Genomic DNA, 16,769 nt, shown 5'->3' with positions numbered 1-16,769 from the left:
GCACACGTCCTCAGTCAAATGTTCCTTTTTGTGTTTGATACTCATGCATCGAATCCTGTAATTCGTGCTGTTCTGATCAGCGCTATACTAATAGTAATTGTAACAGTGACTCAATCGGAGAGAAAATTTTTAAGATCACGAGAAATAAACATTTTGATTTTTATTTATAGGCACATTTTTGTTTGTTTGTTTCAGAGAAATATACTAGGACATTTGAACATAAAAATACGTTGTGTTAGGATAAAATTTTGTAGAGAAAGTATAATCTAGTATAATATAGATCGAACTTCAAGGAGAACAAGGAATGATACGCACACGCTGTTACGAAAGGAGCTGGTCGATGTATCTTCAAAGTAAATGATGGTAGGTATTAAATTTCTATGGGCTTTTTAGTCCCGTGCATATGCTTAAAAGCACGACACAGCAGAATCGTTTCAAAATGTCAGTATCTGTCATATGCCAGAAGTTACGCTCTTTGCAGTTATCTAAACTTAGGATGGAAAAATGGATCTGACGACTTCAAAGTATATATAGAGAGAGGGCGCACAGTTTCTTCAAAGTTCGTTTAGAGTATACGGGAGCGACAAATGGGAGGGATGCTAATCTGACTCCCAGTCAAGGGTCTCTCTGTAATCACTCCCAGGTGTGGATCTGAATCACCTTGCTCCCATCAGTGAGGTCCCCTCCCTCTGCCCACGCACTGGGCTGAGACGCTTGTTGATTTTTGCCACTCCGAGAGGTGGAAATCAATTTCTTATTTTAGTTTTAATTTGCATTCCTTGTGAATGAAATTATATGTCTTCTCATCTGTTGAAGAGCGATTCGAATTTTTCAGTAATCAATCTTTTCATAGCCCTGGCCCATTTTTCTAGCGAGTTGTTGAAGTCTTTATCTGATGAATTTATAGGTGCTCTTTCTGTAAGAAAATTAGCAAATCTTATCCTCGACATCGTCATTTGATTTTGTTTATTGTAGTTTTTTTTTTTTTTAACCGTGTAAGACTTTTCTTTTTAAACTGAGTCAAATCTATTTATCTTTTATGACCTTTTGGTTCTGTGGCATCCTTAGAAAGACTCTCCATTTCTAGATTGTAAATGATTTCTCTGGTGTTTTCTTCTAGTAATTTTACAGTCTTATTTATATATGTGTTTAAGTCTTTGATGCATCTGGAATTTATTTTGAATAGGTATGAGGCGTGAGGTAGGCATCCCTCTTACTTTCTTTCCCATGTCCACAAAAGCACATCCAAACCTGTAGAAAAATTTTATGAGAGTTTATTAGCGTTTATTTGATCCAAACTGAGGACATGTCCGGAAGAAGGTCTGAATGGATGGAAAAGGTTCTCTGGAGAATGGCAGTTTGGCACTTAGAATCAAGGGAGAAACATAAAGGAGGTTGGTGGTGGTGGATGAAGGAGGTGGGAGAAAGCAGGGTGGTGGCGGAGAATCTCTGGCATTGGATAAAAGCAGAATGGCTACGTACTTTTACCGTGGTGGGTATAGGATAGTTCACGTGTAACATTTACAGTAAATAGAGACAGTATGCAGGCAACAGGACAACCACCTCCTGGTTTCATCTCTGCCTCCGGGGGGTCTGGGAGAGAAAATCACTGTCATTTCAGAGGTATGTTATCCGTGATGCATGGGAACAATGGACAGAGCTCGCTGACCTTTGCTAAGGACGCTATGGGCCTGGGATGTGACTGCCTGGGACGTGACGGGCCCAGTTAGGAATCCGTGATCAGGCTGTCCTATGCGGTTACTTACTCGTGGTCACTGACATTGTCAGGCCTGCCATGTGACCTCCCTGAGCTTGTCAGCTCTGCTGTGTAGTCCCCAGTTATCTCGTGTATTTTCCAGGGGGAAAAAAGCCCATTTCCAGGCAAATGCCGCCATGCACCTGACCCCCACCTTTTCCACGACCGTAGCGAACAGCACACTCTGCTTCTCCCTGACCCTGCTCTCTCATCCTAGAGAGAACTATCTACTGGCACATAAAAACGTCCTTGCTCTTTATTTCGGCTGCTGCCAGAGTTAATCTAATTTTAAGACTGTAGATAGTCTTGTACGCTCTTTCCTGGCTTTTTTAATTGTCATCATAAACAGTGCTGCAGGATTAAGGTGCCAGGTAAGCCTTCCACGCCTTTGGGGGTGAAATGTGGCGTCAGTTTCCGGAAGCACAATTACTGACTCAAGGGCGTGCAACAGATTTTTGAGAGGGTCCATTTCTTCCCAGTCTTGCCACCTGAAGGCGATTTCTTTTTTTACTTCTTAACTTTGAACTAAGCTTAGATTTACAGAAAAGCTGTCAAAACGGCGTGCCTTTCCCTCAGTCTCCCGGTGACAGCATCTTAAATAGAATGGTGAGCAAAGCCAGGGAGTGAACGTGAAAGCAGGGCCCTCAGCGCAGCCGCGAACCTCACTCACACGCTGCCAGTTTGCCGCCAGCGTCCTTTTTCCCTCCCAAGATCTTATCTATTTAATTAATTAATTTATTTATTTATTTAGGCGAGGCCACCCTTGGTTGGACCTCACAGATCGCAAGGACCTTGTCAGCTTACAATCCCTTATTTTTTTATTTTTTCCGCCTACAGTACCTGGTCTTCCTAGGTGGTCTCCCATCCAAGTACTAACCAGGCCCGACCCTGCTTAGCGTCCGAGATCAGACGGGATCGGGTTGTTCGGGGCGTCATGGCCGTAGACCCAGGATCTTATCTATTGTCCTGCGTCGCAGTTAGTCGTCATGCCCCCACAGTCCCCTTTAATGTGTGACGATTTCTTGGTCTTTCTTTGTCTTAGGACCTTGGCCCTTCGGAAGAGTACTGGTTAGTTATTTCGTAGACTGTCCTTCAGTTTGAGTTCGATGCTTTCGCGGGGCGCTACATCAGGGGTCTCATGGCTTCTGGACGTCTAATCACTGGTCCTGCTGACCTTGCTCACGTTGTTAGGGTGGTGTCTGCTAGGTTCTCCCGTTGTAAAGTTACCATTTTTCCTTCTGTAGTTAATAAACATCTTGGGGAAGATGCCTTAAAGCTATGCAAATGCCCCATTTTTCCTCAAACTTTGCCCACTCATTTTAGTATCCATCAGTGATCTTTGCAGTATTTGCCTGATAGCAATTTTCTCTCTCTCTTCCCTTCCCCAGTTGTTAACTGGAAGTCTGCCATAAGAGGAGCTGTCCCTTCTCCCTGGGGGCTGTTGGACCAGCCATCCTACTGGTGAGGGACACGAGGCTCATGGAGGAAGTGGAGATGGGGTCTGAGGCCAGGCCGGGCCTGTGTCCACGCTGTGGTCACAGGAGGAGAGAGGAACCTCTGGGGACTGCTAACAGGGACCTTATCTCCCAGGCCTCTGAGCACACACCGCAGGGTGCTTCTGTCCTCTTCCTGCCCCCTCCTTCCGTGGATGACAGCTTTTAGTTTTGAGATCCAGTGGCCCCAGCCTGGGCCTAATTCATAACAATAATGGCCGCTCTTTACAGAAACCTTTGGATGGAGCCAGGCAGCCCTGTTGGATCTCATCAGCCCCGCGGGTAAGGGTTATTATCACCCAACCTGTTTTGTAGAGGGCGAAACTGAGGCCTGGGGAGGGAGTGTTTAGGGGACGCCAGCCTGGGGAGCCCAGAATCCCAGCACTGACCCTTAGCCGGCAAGTTCTCCTGCCTGAGGGGGCCGGCGCCCCACCTTCATCTCGGGCCGGCGGGAGTCAGGGCCCCTGTCCTTAGGACTTCCCTTAGCATCGTGCCCTGCTGCTCATCTGTTCCTGGGAGGAGGTGCCTCCACGCGCTGGGGACCCAGGCGAGGCCGCGACAGCTGCTCAGTGCGCTGCGTACTCAGGGCCCCGTGCCACATCGGCCGTAGAAAACTCATTTCCAAGGTCCGCTGCGTCGTCAGGGTTTGCTCATAGGAAAGAGAAAACGCTCTGGCTCTTTTAAGAAGAAAGGAGTTTTCTCAACAGTTTATTAGGAACATTTTCAAATATACAGCGATGTCGAAAGACTGTCTTTGCAGTGAAACACCCCTCTCCCCCTCACGAAGGCGCCCGCTGACCTTTCCCCGTGCCCGCTTTGTCACAGGTCACCCCTCCGTCCACCCCTCTACCCGCCCGTCAGTCCCTCTTAGTTTTGCTGCATTTCAAAGTAAATGGGGCAGAAAGCGTTAATACGGAGCCCTCGGCGTGCACGGTCATTGGCAGGGCTCGATGAACCGGCTCTTGGCCGCGTCTCTGGGCGTGACACCACAGAACTGCTGCCTTTGAGGGGCCAAGAAGCCATGACAGCCATGAAGTCGGTGATAGGGCATCGGAAGTTCACCTCGGAAAACCGCGGCGTCCCCAGCCCACCCTCGCCAGCGGGCTGATGGCGGCCCTGCCTCCCTCCTTCCGCCTCACACATCCTGGGCGACATGTCCCCGGGTGGCAGGGCAGCCGGGAAAGAATCCTTCACCGCCTCACAGCCTCCTGGCACAGGAAGGCCTAGGAACGGGACTGCTGCACGCACGAACTCAGCTTCGTTGCGGTGGACACGCGCGAACGCCCGTCTGTCCCCTCGTGGACCTGTTGCCTGTCCGCGCCAGGAGGGCGACCGCGGAGAGGCCTGCGGCTCAGGGGAGCTGCCAGGGAGGAGGCACAGGAGTTGCGCTTTGGGCTGAACTCGGCCACCTGGGGGCCTCCGGCTCAGCCCGTCCACTTGCCAACAGAAGGAAAGCTCCCGGGATGAGGAGAGCTCCGGGCAAGGGGCTCCGAACCGAGGGCTTCGTCTCCCCTGTCACGGGGCCATCATCTTTCCCCACGACCAGAGCTGGAAGCTTCTCTGATTAGGTCTGTTTTGCAGACAGTGAGCCTGAGGCCCAGAAACATGAGGTGACTTATGCGAGGTCACATCATGGGAACTTGTGGCCCATAACTTAGATTCTTGGAAAGACGGGGCCCCTGGGTGATTCCCAAGTCCTCAGAGTGGAGGCTCAGGGGGAAAGGGCGCCGGGGCGGGCGGGCGGGGGTAGGGAAGGTGCCTTCCTGGGCCTAGAGGTCCTCACCCTTGTTCTTCCTGCAGTCGTCATATTCCGACTTGCTGTCGTCCTTGGGGATGACCTGGAACTCCCTCCTGTGGGTCGAGCAGCACCTCTGGGAGCCGCGGTGGAAGGGGTACTGGAGCCCACAGCAGCTCCACGCGCCGTCCCCGGGGTCCAGGGCCACGCTGCCGCAGCGTCTCCAAGCCTCCATCCGGACCACCAGCACCTCCCCTGGGGGCCGGAGACAGCTCAGCCTGGGCCTGGGCGGAGCTGCGAGGCGGGGTCCCAGCCTCGGGGTGCCTTGGGACCCCCCTCCCCTCCTCACTCTAGTTCAGCTCTTCTCTCTCTTCTAGGGACTGCCTGCCCCTCATCTCCTGTGACAAACGTCACTCCACCTGGCTAATGCCTTCCTTTCTGTTCCTTCCTTTCTGGCTTGGTCTATTCAGTAGATTGTATTTTTTTCCTCTTCCATTTCCTTATTTTTTTATTTTTTATTTTTTGCCTCATCGAGCTATAATCGATGTACAATAAACCACACATATTCAGAGTGTACAATCTGATAAGTTTTGATAGACATGTGCACCCGCGAAATCATCCCCTCAGTCTGGAGAATGAGCATATCCATCACCCCAAAGTCTCTCCACGCCCCTTGTAATCCGACCGCCTCCCCCACTCCCCACTCCCCAGGCAACCACGGATCTGATAGAGATGAGTCTGCATTTCCTAGACTCTTACATAAATGGAATTATACAGTATGTGTTCGATTTTTTTCCTTTAAAGAAATCCTGGTCGTAACACACCAGACTTTGATTTTATAACTTATGATCATAGGCCTGAACTTTAAAAACTCCCACTTGGAAGGCTGTGTTCCTGCCAGCCCACCTCACCTGCATTTAATCCTTTGCTGCTTAAAGTTGCTGGAGGGTATGGGACTCCTACAGTGAACCCTGTACGAGTAGAGGCTCCCCACAGGAGATCCTCACCCCTGTACTCACCGCTGGGTTCTCGGCTCAGGGAGGACCAGGTATGCACAGGCAATCCATTAGAGACTGGCCACAGCAAGAGGTGGAGGGCTTCAAGGGAGAGAAGAGTGAGGGCGGGGTGCAGGGGGCCCTGGGCTTGGCGAGGGGTCGGGGCCCTGGGTGGAGGGCTGGGGTCCCAGTACCTGAGAAGGTGAGGAGCCAGGTCCTCCAGGCAGAGCGGCCTCTTGGTCCCATTACACTGGCCGCTGGCGGATCCCGCCGCCCTGTGGGTTCTCCCGGCTGGCACACCCTCACTCTGCAGCAGCGAAGCTTCCTGAGAAAGATCCAGTCTCCTCAGATCCTAGCTGAGGTAGTTCCTGATTAACTTCCCACATACCGGTCACTTCCCATGGGAATCATTCAACGTGCGTGATCTTGCCACATGATCACAAAACCTTTGGGTCACCAAATGGTGTCGTGCACTACTCACCTCTCACCCTAGAAGTTGCCCAAAAACCCTCCTCCTCGTGAGTCCCTTTGGTCCTGCAAGTCAGCTCCTCAGGGGTTCAGTGCTCCGCATACACCCCCGGATCGCTGAGTGCAGAGCGGGCCCCCTGCCTGGAAACTGAAGGGAGCCCCCCTGCTAAGTGGACCAAATGTGTGGGGGGAGGACGTTCTTCTGGTAGTCAAATCTTTTTATAAAGCTATAATACTTCCTTCCTCAGAAAAGATGGTGACGGATTTCTAGAATTAGAACTGTAGTTCCATAGATGCCGTTAGCATTTTTAAATTATTTTTAAAAACAGGAGCAATACATGTTTATAGAAAAATTTTAAAATAGAGATAAAAAAATAGAGCACCCATACCACGGTACTCACTAATAACCAAAAGTTAAATTTTGGTGTGTTTCCTTCATTTATTTTTTCATTCATTAAACCCTCCCTGAGTGCCCACTCTGAGCCCAGCTCTGTCCTGCCATCCTAGGACTCGGGCTTTGTCTGGGGAGGCAGACCTGTTCCTAAACAGTGATGGCCCCAGGTGGGCAGGGCCAGGTGGGGAGTCCAGGAGGCTGAGAGAGCCCAGAGGGGACACCTGGCCGAGCCTAGGGATCAGAGAGGGCTTCCCAGAGGAGGAGCCACTGAGCTGAGCCCTGAGCCAAGGGAGTGCATTGATAAAGAGGGTACAAAACGTTTTTGCACAGTGAAAATAATTCCACATTTTGGGGGAACTGGTGGCAAAACGTATGCTGATCTTGTGGGACCGTCAGGTCATTTTTAGGAGGCTGGACTTTATCAGATAGAAGTCGTTGGGAGCCACTGCAGGGTTTAAGCAGTGGAGTGCTTTGACCCGATGTTGGTTTGAATATAGCAACTTCGCATGTGACAGGTGCATGGGATCGGGGAGACCAGGGCAGAGGCTTGGAAGCCCAAAGGAGGTGTTGATGTTTCTGGTTTGGACAAGTTTAAAAAGTGCGTCTCTGTGTTTTTACAGTTACATTACAGTTACATTACTAATTTTGTCAACGAGTTTAAGTACTAAAGAGCCAAACATTTATCTATGATTCGTGATAAAAGAAGAAGAGCTAGTCATCTTTTCCACCTCAGTTCCTGCTCCCTACAGGTAAACCACTTTAACTCTTTTAGCTGTATTTTTTTGTTGTTATTCACCACCAAATTTGTACATAAGGCACTTCAACTCCGAGTTCTTAAAAATTTTCGCCCATTTCTGTTGACTTCCTAATATGGAAGATAAGGATTTAATGCTTTTACTCTCCTGTACCCATATTTAAAAAAAAAAAAAAAGCACTCCCCTCTCTGTAGTTAACAGGCCCCGTTACTGGCTGGTCACCTGCTTCAGTTCAGTACTTAGCATTTGGTCATGGCCCTTTCACCATCCTGGGCCACATGAGTGCTAGCTATTAATTAGTAGGTAGTGTAGTTATGATGGTTCTTCCTTCCATTGCTCACAATTGAGTGATGACTCACATTTGGAACACAATCCCTTTATTTTATAAGGAAACAGTTATTGCGTGTGCGCCAATGTGTTTCCAGTGGTGGGGTCAGATGCTTCGTCCTTTCTCATGTCCATAATTCACTGTAAGAATAACATAAAGAGGAAAAACTGTGTAATCATATTTCACTGGGAAAATAGTTGATAAAATTCAATACCCATTCATGATCAAAGCTCTCCAAAAATAAGGACTGGAAAGGAACTCATTTAGCCCTACAAAGGGTCTCTTACCAAAAGAGTTCAGTTAACGTTATATCTGTACTTAAAAGTTAAAGTGAATACTTTCCATCAATGTTTGGAATAAAGTAAGTATGACTTTTGCTAATCAGAGTCATATCGGAGGTTGTAGCTGGTGCAATAAGGCAAAAAAAATAATAATAACTAATTAAAAATATTAAGATTGAAAAAGAATTAAAGCTGATAACATGACTGTATACCTAAATAAGCCAAAAGAGCCTAAAACCAAACTGAAAATAAATAAATGAGTTTTAGCAAGGCTACTGGATATAAGATCAATATACAAAAATAATTGCATTTCTACGTGTTACCAACACACGACTGGAAAATAAAATTTAAAATACCATTCACAATAGCATCAAAACCCCTCAAATATCAAATTTTGCAAAAGATGTGTGAAAACTCTACCTGAAAACCTTAAAATATTGCTGAGAGGAAGAAACCCTATAGAAAAACAGAGAGGTATTACCCTGTTCATGGACTGGAAAACTCAATAGTGTTAAGTTATTAAGCTCTCCAAGTTGAACTGTAGATTCAGCGTAATCTCAGTAAACCTCCTAACTAGTTTTTTGTTGTTAGAAACAATAGAATAAGGAGTTTTAAAGAACAAAGTTTGAAGGCTTTCACTACCAGGTTTCGAGACTGACTATCAAGCTGAAGTAATTAAGACAGTGTAGGATTGGTGCAAAAATAGACAGACGGACCAGCGGGCCAGAATGGACGGTCAAAATGAAATCCACACACGCGTGTTGATTTCCGACAAAGATGCCACTGCCACTCAGTAAGGAGAGGATGGTCATTTCAGTCAGTGGTGCAATTGCGTATCCATATGGAAAAAGCCCCGCAGCACTCCTACCTGGGGACGCTGGCAACGTCTGAAGACATTCGGGTTGTCAAAACTTGGGACGTGCTGCTGGCAGGGAGCAAATTTGTCCCCAGCTGAGAACCCCTGGCCCCTTTAAATGTAAAAAGTCATGGAGCTGAACTTAAGATCAGTGTGGGTTTTTTTTCATATATCATTCCTCAGTTGACAAGTTAAACACACACATGCACAAAACTCTTGCTAAAAGTAGCCCCCGTGGGCCCTCTAGAACTTACCTGGGAGGCAGTGTAGAGGGCTCAGCAGTGAGCTGTGGCGCTGGCTCCTCCCCAAGGAGAAACACAGCTCTGACTCCCAGGCTGTCCTCCAGGCTGGCCCAGCCACGGAGCTGACGTCTCGGGGGCCCTGACTGCCTATTTTTCCCGCTCCAAGGTGCTGCTGCGCCCTGTGACTCAACAGTTTCTCCCCTGGGAAACATTTCCACTCTAGGCACCCCAAATGTGCACCGCCAGGATGCGGATGAACAAACCGGTTATCCAGATGGAATGGGCCACTGAAACACAAGGTGACTCAGAGGATGTCACAGACATAACATCAAACGAGAGAAGACTGAGAAGAATGTAAACAGTCTTTCAGGAGAAGTCAGAAAAGGGCGTAAAGAGTACTTCTCTGTCATGAGAGGCCAGAATAGCAGTTGGGGGGTATGGGCCGGAAGCGAAATGTCAGAATAGTGTTTTGGGGGGTACAGACTAGAGGAAGGCTTGAGAGTGGAGCCATTTGGAGGCTGGAATATTGTAGATCTTGACCTAGGTGATAATTACACATTAAAAAATTATCCACCCTACGGCCATGCCACCCTGAACAAGCCCGATCCCGTCTGATCTCGGAAGCTAAGCAGGGTCGGGGCTGGTTAGTGCTCGGATGGGAGACCACTTAGGAAGACCAGGGGCTGTAGGTGTAAAAAATAAAAATAAGGGATTGTAAGCTGACAAGGTCCTTGCAATCTGTGAGGTCAACCAAGGGATGCCTCACCTTAAAAAAAAATTATCCAGCCCTGCACTTAATATTCGCATGCTTTATGTAAACTACATTTCATTAAAAAGAAAAAATGAGGTCGCTGGATAGAAAATCATTTACATAACTCAGATGTATTTCTATATGCCAGCCTCAACCAAATTGAAAGTGGAATGTAAAGTACTATAAATAATAATGTCAAAAATATCAACACTCAAGAATAAATATATCCGAAGAAGTGCAAGACTTGCAGAGAAAATTAGAAACTGAATGGAGAGAGATGCCACATTCATGGATTGAAAGGCGACATTGAGAAGATGTCAGTGTCCTTAAAATGATCTGTAGACTCAGAGGACTCCAACTAAAATCTAGGACAATGGCTTTCAACCTTTGGACCAAGTTCCAGTCATACATCTGCACAGACACACACAAAACAAGAACGAAGCTTCGTGAAACAGTACTCTGATGACTTAAGATTGGCTTCGGTATTTTCCATTCTGTTATATCTTGATCATATTTTTCATGCTTGTGCAACTACATTGATTTCATGACCTACTAATGAGACAAGACGTGCAGTTTTAAAAATGCCATGTGAACGAAGACCAAGTCATTCTAGAAAATCGTCGTCTAGCTGACAGCAAACGGGCACGTGGTGGCATTCTAAAGGGCTTGATGGGATGTAAGAACAGAGAAGCCATCTGACCTCGATACCGAGAACGATGGCCCCCTCAGGACACAACACGACAGAGGGGCTCCGCTTCCGCTTAACTGAAAACACTGAATGGTGTTTTCATGAGTGTCACCTTGAACGTGCTGTTTAGTTTCATTTCTCTGACTTGGCTGATGCACGAAGTGCAGGGGGCCTCGTTATAGCCACCGAACAGGCCGTGTGTGAAGCCTCGTGATGGGAAAGGATGGTCCATCCTAGGGGTGTGGGGCGGGGGGCACTCACTTCCTCCCTGGCCATGCTGGGAGCTCGGGGAGACAGTGAAAAGAGTGTAATAGAAATATAAGAAATGTATATTCATCACCTGTAGAGAACGCGGAGGCGGCGGCGGGGGAAGGACGGGCTCATCTTTTATAGTGGGGCTGGCGGAGTCTATAGAAAATAACTGTCAATGCAAGCAGATTTGCAGCTGAAAACCTCAGACATAGGGGTGAGCGATGTGCGCTCATGAGCAGGTGTCGGAGATGATGCGAGGGGAGAAAGGCTGGTTAGGACGCGGTTCGGGTGTGCGTATGAGCCGGGCGCGAGGATCAGGGCGGGTGCGGGTGCGGGCGGCTTTGATTTGTGTAGTTTGGGCACTTTCATTGGTGAAGACGATGCTAGCGTTTTGGTTTCTGTTGTCTCCTAACTAGCTCCTGGCTGCTGCCCGGAGGATAGTTGCGGGGGCTGAGGCCCGGCCGGGCGTGGGGAGGAGGCTGGGGCAGGGTCCCACTGACGCGTTCAGCAAGATACACTGAGCATCATCTGTGTGCCTGGCCTGGTACTGGAGGGCGCTGGGGACACAGCAGTGACTGTGACTGCACAGCAGGATCATTCCCAGTTGTGATAGGTGCTCCAGAGGGATGCCTAGGATGGCAGGAAGATCAGAGGGTCCCCACATAGGGAGGTCAGTGAGGGGAGATGGTGGTCAGAGCTGGGGTGGGCCTCGACCAAGGAGGGGAGAGGCATTCGAGAGGCAGGATGGACTAGGCTCATGGGTGACGGGCTGTGGGGGAGGGGAACACCTGATCCCCAGGTCTCTGGCCTGGTGACAGGATGGACCCAGGAGGAGGAAGCCGAGGTCAGGTTTGGACAAGGTGAATGGGAAGTGTCTTGGGGATGTCCTGGGGCCTATTGGCCACCTGGTCTGGTACGTCCTCAGTTTTGTCCCACCCTCGTCCCTCGCATGCTGCCCCTTCTTCCCAACCCTCCGTTCCCACCCAGACCTTGTTTCCTGACCTTAATTTCCTGTGCCCTGGGAGTGCGCCTGCCCCTGTGTGCCCACTCCCATTTGCACACCCCGGCCCACCCACTGGCCCAGGTCCCCACGCTCTGTCGACACCGGGATGCTGGGACACTCGCCCAGGAATGCTTTTTGGAATGCCAGCGGGAGCTGCTTCTGTGCCTTTCCTTCCCTCCCTGCCGCCACTTCTTCTGACATGAAGGAGCAGGTGACAGTTACAGGCCAGCACCGGGCTGGTACATGGTCATCAGGAGTGAGGCAGGTGCTGTCCTCTCCCTGTTTTACAGAGGTGGCTCCAAGGGTGCAGGCAATAGGACTCCGGGTTGGCCTGACACTGGGACCGCAGTGTGGGAGGGGTCTCCACAGCCCGGACCCCAGGTACCCCACGCCAGTGCCAAAGTGACAGTGACCACAGCATCTGGCAGTTACTTCCAGCGCCCCGGCTAGTTTCTGGGATCTTACCGCTGTCCCCAGGCAGGGCTCGGCACGCGTTTTGGCTGCCCCACCCCTTAAAAAAATTTGAAAAATTTTATACCGTGTACTGCATTTTCAAGGTGGCAACTAAAACTTCTCTTCACAAGTTCAGGTAGTTTTGAAGGACGTAATTTGTGGTGTGTTATGAACATACTGACACGTGCACGCAGAGCTGGCCCACCCTGGCCAACGCGGTTCACGTGCTCTGGTGATTTGGTGCCAGCCAATGTCTGGCTTAAAAAATGAAAATCAAAAACAAGCTCTTCTTGAACAGTCAGAAATTTTACATTGTTCCTTTGTGTCCTTAAATTTAACTTACAGTGCCCTTCCCGACAGAATTCTGTCTCATGAATTATGCATCAGCAACCAAAATATATACAGAAATTCTAATTTTAATTTTGTTTAATTTCCTGTGACCAGAAGGTTCTAAATGTTAAAATATTTTCTTCTGGATTGAATTACCTTTATGGTTATTATTAGTGCACAATTAACATAAAGCATTTCGTGTATTATGTATTTTCATGAATAGTTATTAAACATTAAGTGAAACGATGTGTTGGAAATGAATCTCCAAATGAGTTAGACAGGGCAACCCCAGTGATTTCATGTGTCCTCGGCCGAATACTCGTCATTACGAGAGTGAGTCAGGGTTCAGCCTCCAGCCTGTCTTGGTTTTTAAGACTCAGATGCTGAGAAATTTCCTTCGGGAAGCAGCAGCTGGGCAAGGAAGTCCGTGTCCCAGCAGCGCCAGGCGACTGCGGAGTTACCCCCGAGGTGTGTTTGCAGAACCTCATGTGAAGAGCTCGCAACTCTTAGTTTAGGAGCCACCAGCCTTGCAAAAAGCCTTGGTCACCGTGACATCTGGTCACTTAGCATCGGTTCCCACGTTTACCCTGCCCTTTCTTGGAAAGATTCGGAAAGAAGGGGCGGGGGGTTGTCCCTTCTCTTAGGATGTGGGTGGGGCAACGATGCCCATTCCGAGGACCTCCCTTCCGGAGCAGGGTCTCATTCCCAGCAACTTGCCAGAATCTTCTGAGCGACTTTAAAAAGATGCCCTTGGGTCACCAAAGCCAAATGACTCGGCATCCCAAGGCAAGGCCGGGTGCAGGTCTTATTTAAAGCGCCACCTTGCGACCGTTTGTGTGTCCCCTTCGCTCCGACCAGGACCCAGAGGCACGTTGGGGGCGGGTCTGGCAGGGGGCACCCGGAGCACGCCTGACCCCTCTCTTCCCCTGCAGTGACCCCTCTCTCCCCCTGCAGTGACCCCTCTCTTCCCCTGCAGTGACCCCTCTCTTCCCCTGCAGTGTACCACTGGGTGGAGATGCGGACCAAGATGCGCATCATGGGCTTCCGGGGCACAGCCATCAAGCCGCTGAACGAGGAGGCGGCCGCCGAGCTGGGCGCCGAGCTGCTGGGCGAGGCCACCATCTTCATCGTGGGCGGCAGCTGTCTGGTGCTGGAGTACTGGCGCCACCAGGCGCACCAGCGCCACAAGGAGGAGGAGCAGCGTGCCGCCTGGGAAGCGATGCAGGACGAGGTGGGCCGCCTGGCGCTGGCGTTCGAGGCGCTGCAGGCGCAGGTGCAGGCGGCGGCGCAGCCCGGCGCCCTGGAGGAGCTGCGGGCGCAGATGCGAGAGGTGCGCGCCCAGCTCAGCGCCCGGGACGCGCACGTGCCGTCGGCGACCCAGGCAGCGTCCTCGTCCGAGAAATAGGAGGCCGCCGAAACTTGAACTTGGACGTAGCCATGTGTGCCCTGGTGTGGCCTTCCCCCCAACGCTACCCCTGCCTGTGCTGGCCCAGCGGAAACCACCGGGATTTTGATGGAACTTGGCCTTTGGCCACCCCCTAGTGACCAGTGGTGCCGTCCACTGGGACCGTGAAGCGTTTCAGCATAGCCGCCTCCACCGTCTAGCTCATTGGTACAGCCCCCGGCGCTCATCTCGCCACCCCCTCCCCAAACCACACAGACCTGCAAGGACCCAGCCAGCAGGAGGACGTGCTCATTCTTCTGACAGAAGGAAAATGGAACCTGGACTTGAGCCCATTCAAACTGGCGACCCCCCATTTACCCGATCGGTGTTACCTTTTCCTGGAACCATTACACTGGTCACGCCCTTCCTTTTGTCCCTTGGCGCAGACCACCGTGAGGAGTGCAGTGTCTTTCCGTGGACTTGGTCTCCCTCACTTTCCCAGGCGGGCCGTGGCTGCGCATCAGCGCTCTCTTTGAAGGGAAAGAAAATGGGTCCTGGCTTGCAGTTGGTGCACTGAATATTACAAGTTTCCTTAACCCGATCCATGGCCCGTTCTCCTGAGACTCTTAAGCGGAATATTCTCACAGGACCCCCCTTATCCTTCGTCCGGGGCACAGCCCATTGTAATGGCTCGTCTGCCTTGTCAGGCAGTGCCCTCCCAACCCCCTCCGCAGTGAAAAAATCGATCCCGCCTAGGGCTAATCCAGCCTGTCTTTCAGTCTCAGCTTCCTGTTTACCTGTCCCCAGAGTCCCTGGGCCTTTCGTGACATGTCCTTTCCTACCTTCGCACTGCCTTCTTCAGTGGCCTCTCTCAGGGGGCTGTCAGCCATGGATTAGATGATCTCAGCCCCCTACGTTCATTGAAACCTTTTGATCTGTGAGCTCCTGCCGCCTCCCCTCTGGACTGGGCCAGCAGCCCCCGCTTCACACAGCGCACCCTCCTGCCTCGAAAGCCCCACCTCCCACCTCCACCCACTGAATGGACGCTGCCGCATGGTCAGGGCTGCTGGGACAAATGGCCACAAACCTGGTGGCTTCAAACCACAAGGATTTATTCTCTCTCAGCTTTAGAGGCTGCGCTTCCAAAATCAGGCGTCAGCAAGACACACTCCCTCCTCAGGCCCTGCTGGAGGATCCCGGCCTCTTCCAGCTGCTGGTGTCCCCAGGCGTCCCTGGCTTGTGGCTGCCTCACCTTCACATGGCTCCTCCTCTTCTGTTGCTTATAAAGACATCTGGCCGTTGCATTTAGGGCCACCCTAAATCTGGGACGATTTCACTTCGAGATCCTTAATTCCGTCTAAAAGACCCTTTTCCAAGTAAGTTCACATTCACAGGCCCTAGGGGTCAGGGTGTAGACATATCTCTGAGGGGCACCCTTCAACCCCCTATACCTCCCCACCCCGAGAGTGTGCTGAGACTCCTGTCAACCCTGCGGGACACTGGCCTTCCCCACGTGGGCGAAAGGAACAGCCCAGGAACCGCCCTTTGCCACTGGGCTCCTCTTCCGGCACTCACCCCTGAAGCGGGGGTTGGGGGGGGCATGGGCCCCACCCTTCTGCAGTCCTTTTTCGGACTAGACATTTCCTAGTTAGAGGAACAGAGCGAGGAACTCACCTTAAGGGTGCGATTGAGGACCATGATGGGGGTCTCCAGAACAGGTACAAAGCTCCTTATAATCGGGAGAGACGCTCAGAGAGATCCGACGGGGGGTGAGGGCGCAGAGTCATCCTGTGAACTCTCCCAGGTGGGGAAACTGAGGCCCAGGGGAAACAAAGGGGTTTGTCCAAGGCTAAGAGGCCAGTAAGGGACTGGCCTCGGGGGAGACAGGAACCCAGATTGTGGGGGAGGGGCAGGGATCACCACAAAGGATCCCAGAGGCCGGGCTGGGAGTGGGGGGCCCTCCATCCCCGATCAGAGCAGCCCCCGTCACACCGAGATCTAGGCATTTGGTGAGTGGGGTCAGACTCATTCCACCCGGGCCCCTTTCCAAGGAATGGGAGAGGCAAGTTTTCTCTAACTTCCCCAGGGGGTTAAACATGATCTGGATACAAAGCCGAGAACCTGGAGTTCTGAAACATCATCTCATTCCTTGTAGAAGAGGGAGAGATGCTGGTGTAGAGGGAGCTGAGGTGGGCCTCGGGTGGGGGTGTCTTTAAAATTGGGGGTGACCCGAGTGGGCTGAATGATGAGGGGAAGAGGGTGAGAGAGACGCCAATGCATGAAAGGGTGATGGAGAGAGCCAGGTGACAGGGCGGAGTGCTTGGTTTCCATGGTTACCCCTGGGGGTCCATTCTGACACATCTCTGGTGGCCAGGGGGCCAAGGACAGTGGCTGCACAGCCTCCCATCACGTCAATAAATAGCAGTCACTCTAACGGAGTTTATCGTGCTCCGGTTAGGTGCCGGGCACTGTTCTAAGTGCTTCACATAACCCTAATAACATTTTCTTCATGTCATGAGGAAACTGAGGCAGAGAGAGGGAAAGTCACCCGTCCAGGGTCACACAGGTGGAGGTGGGACGTGAAGACGGGGGGTCGCCAGAGCGT

At 50.9% G+C, this 16,769-nt stretch overlaps 1 protein-coding gene and 2 pseudogenes across 2 annotated transcripts in view; 2 read left to right on the top strand and 1 right to left on the bottom strand.

Moving 5' to 3' along the window:
• Positions 1-16,769, top strand: part of OPA3 (OPA3, outer mitochondrial membrane lipid metabolism regulator) — a 61,362-nt gene that overhangs the window by 15,500 nt on the left and 29,093 nt on the right. The window contains exon 2 of one of the 2 annotated variants that reach the window (XM_006911804.3): positions 13,779-16,281. The exons of the other annotated variant lie outside the window; for it this stretch is intronic. Within the exon in view, the coding sequence (XP_006911866.1) occupies positions 13,779-14,185 (407 nt within the window). The 3' untranslated portion in view covers positions 14,186-16,281. Of the gene's footprint in view, positions 1-13,778; positions 16,282-16,769 lie in introns of those variants that run through there. 2 annotated transcript variants of the gene reach the window in all.
• LOC112479706 lies at positions 2,585-2,702 on the bottom strand (annotated as a pseudogene).
• Positions 9,877-9,995, top strand: LOC112479704 (annotated as a pseudogene).

Source organism: Pteropus alecto, unplaced genomic scaffold, assembly GCF_000325575.1.
Source record: "Pteropus alecto unplaced genomic scaffold, ASM32557v1 scaffold194, whole genome shotgun sequence".
NCBI classification, from domain to species: domain Eukaryota; kingdom Metazoa; phylum Chordata; class Mammalia; order Chiroptera; family Pteropodidae; genus Pteropus; species Pteropus alecto.
The sequence above is the reverse complement of the archived record's forward strand: the minus strand, read 5'-3'. Positions and strand labels throughout refer to the sequence as shown.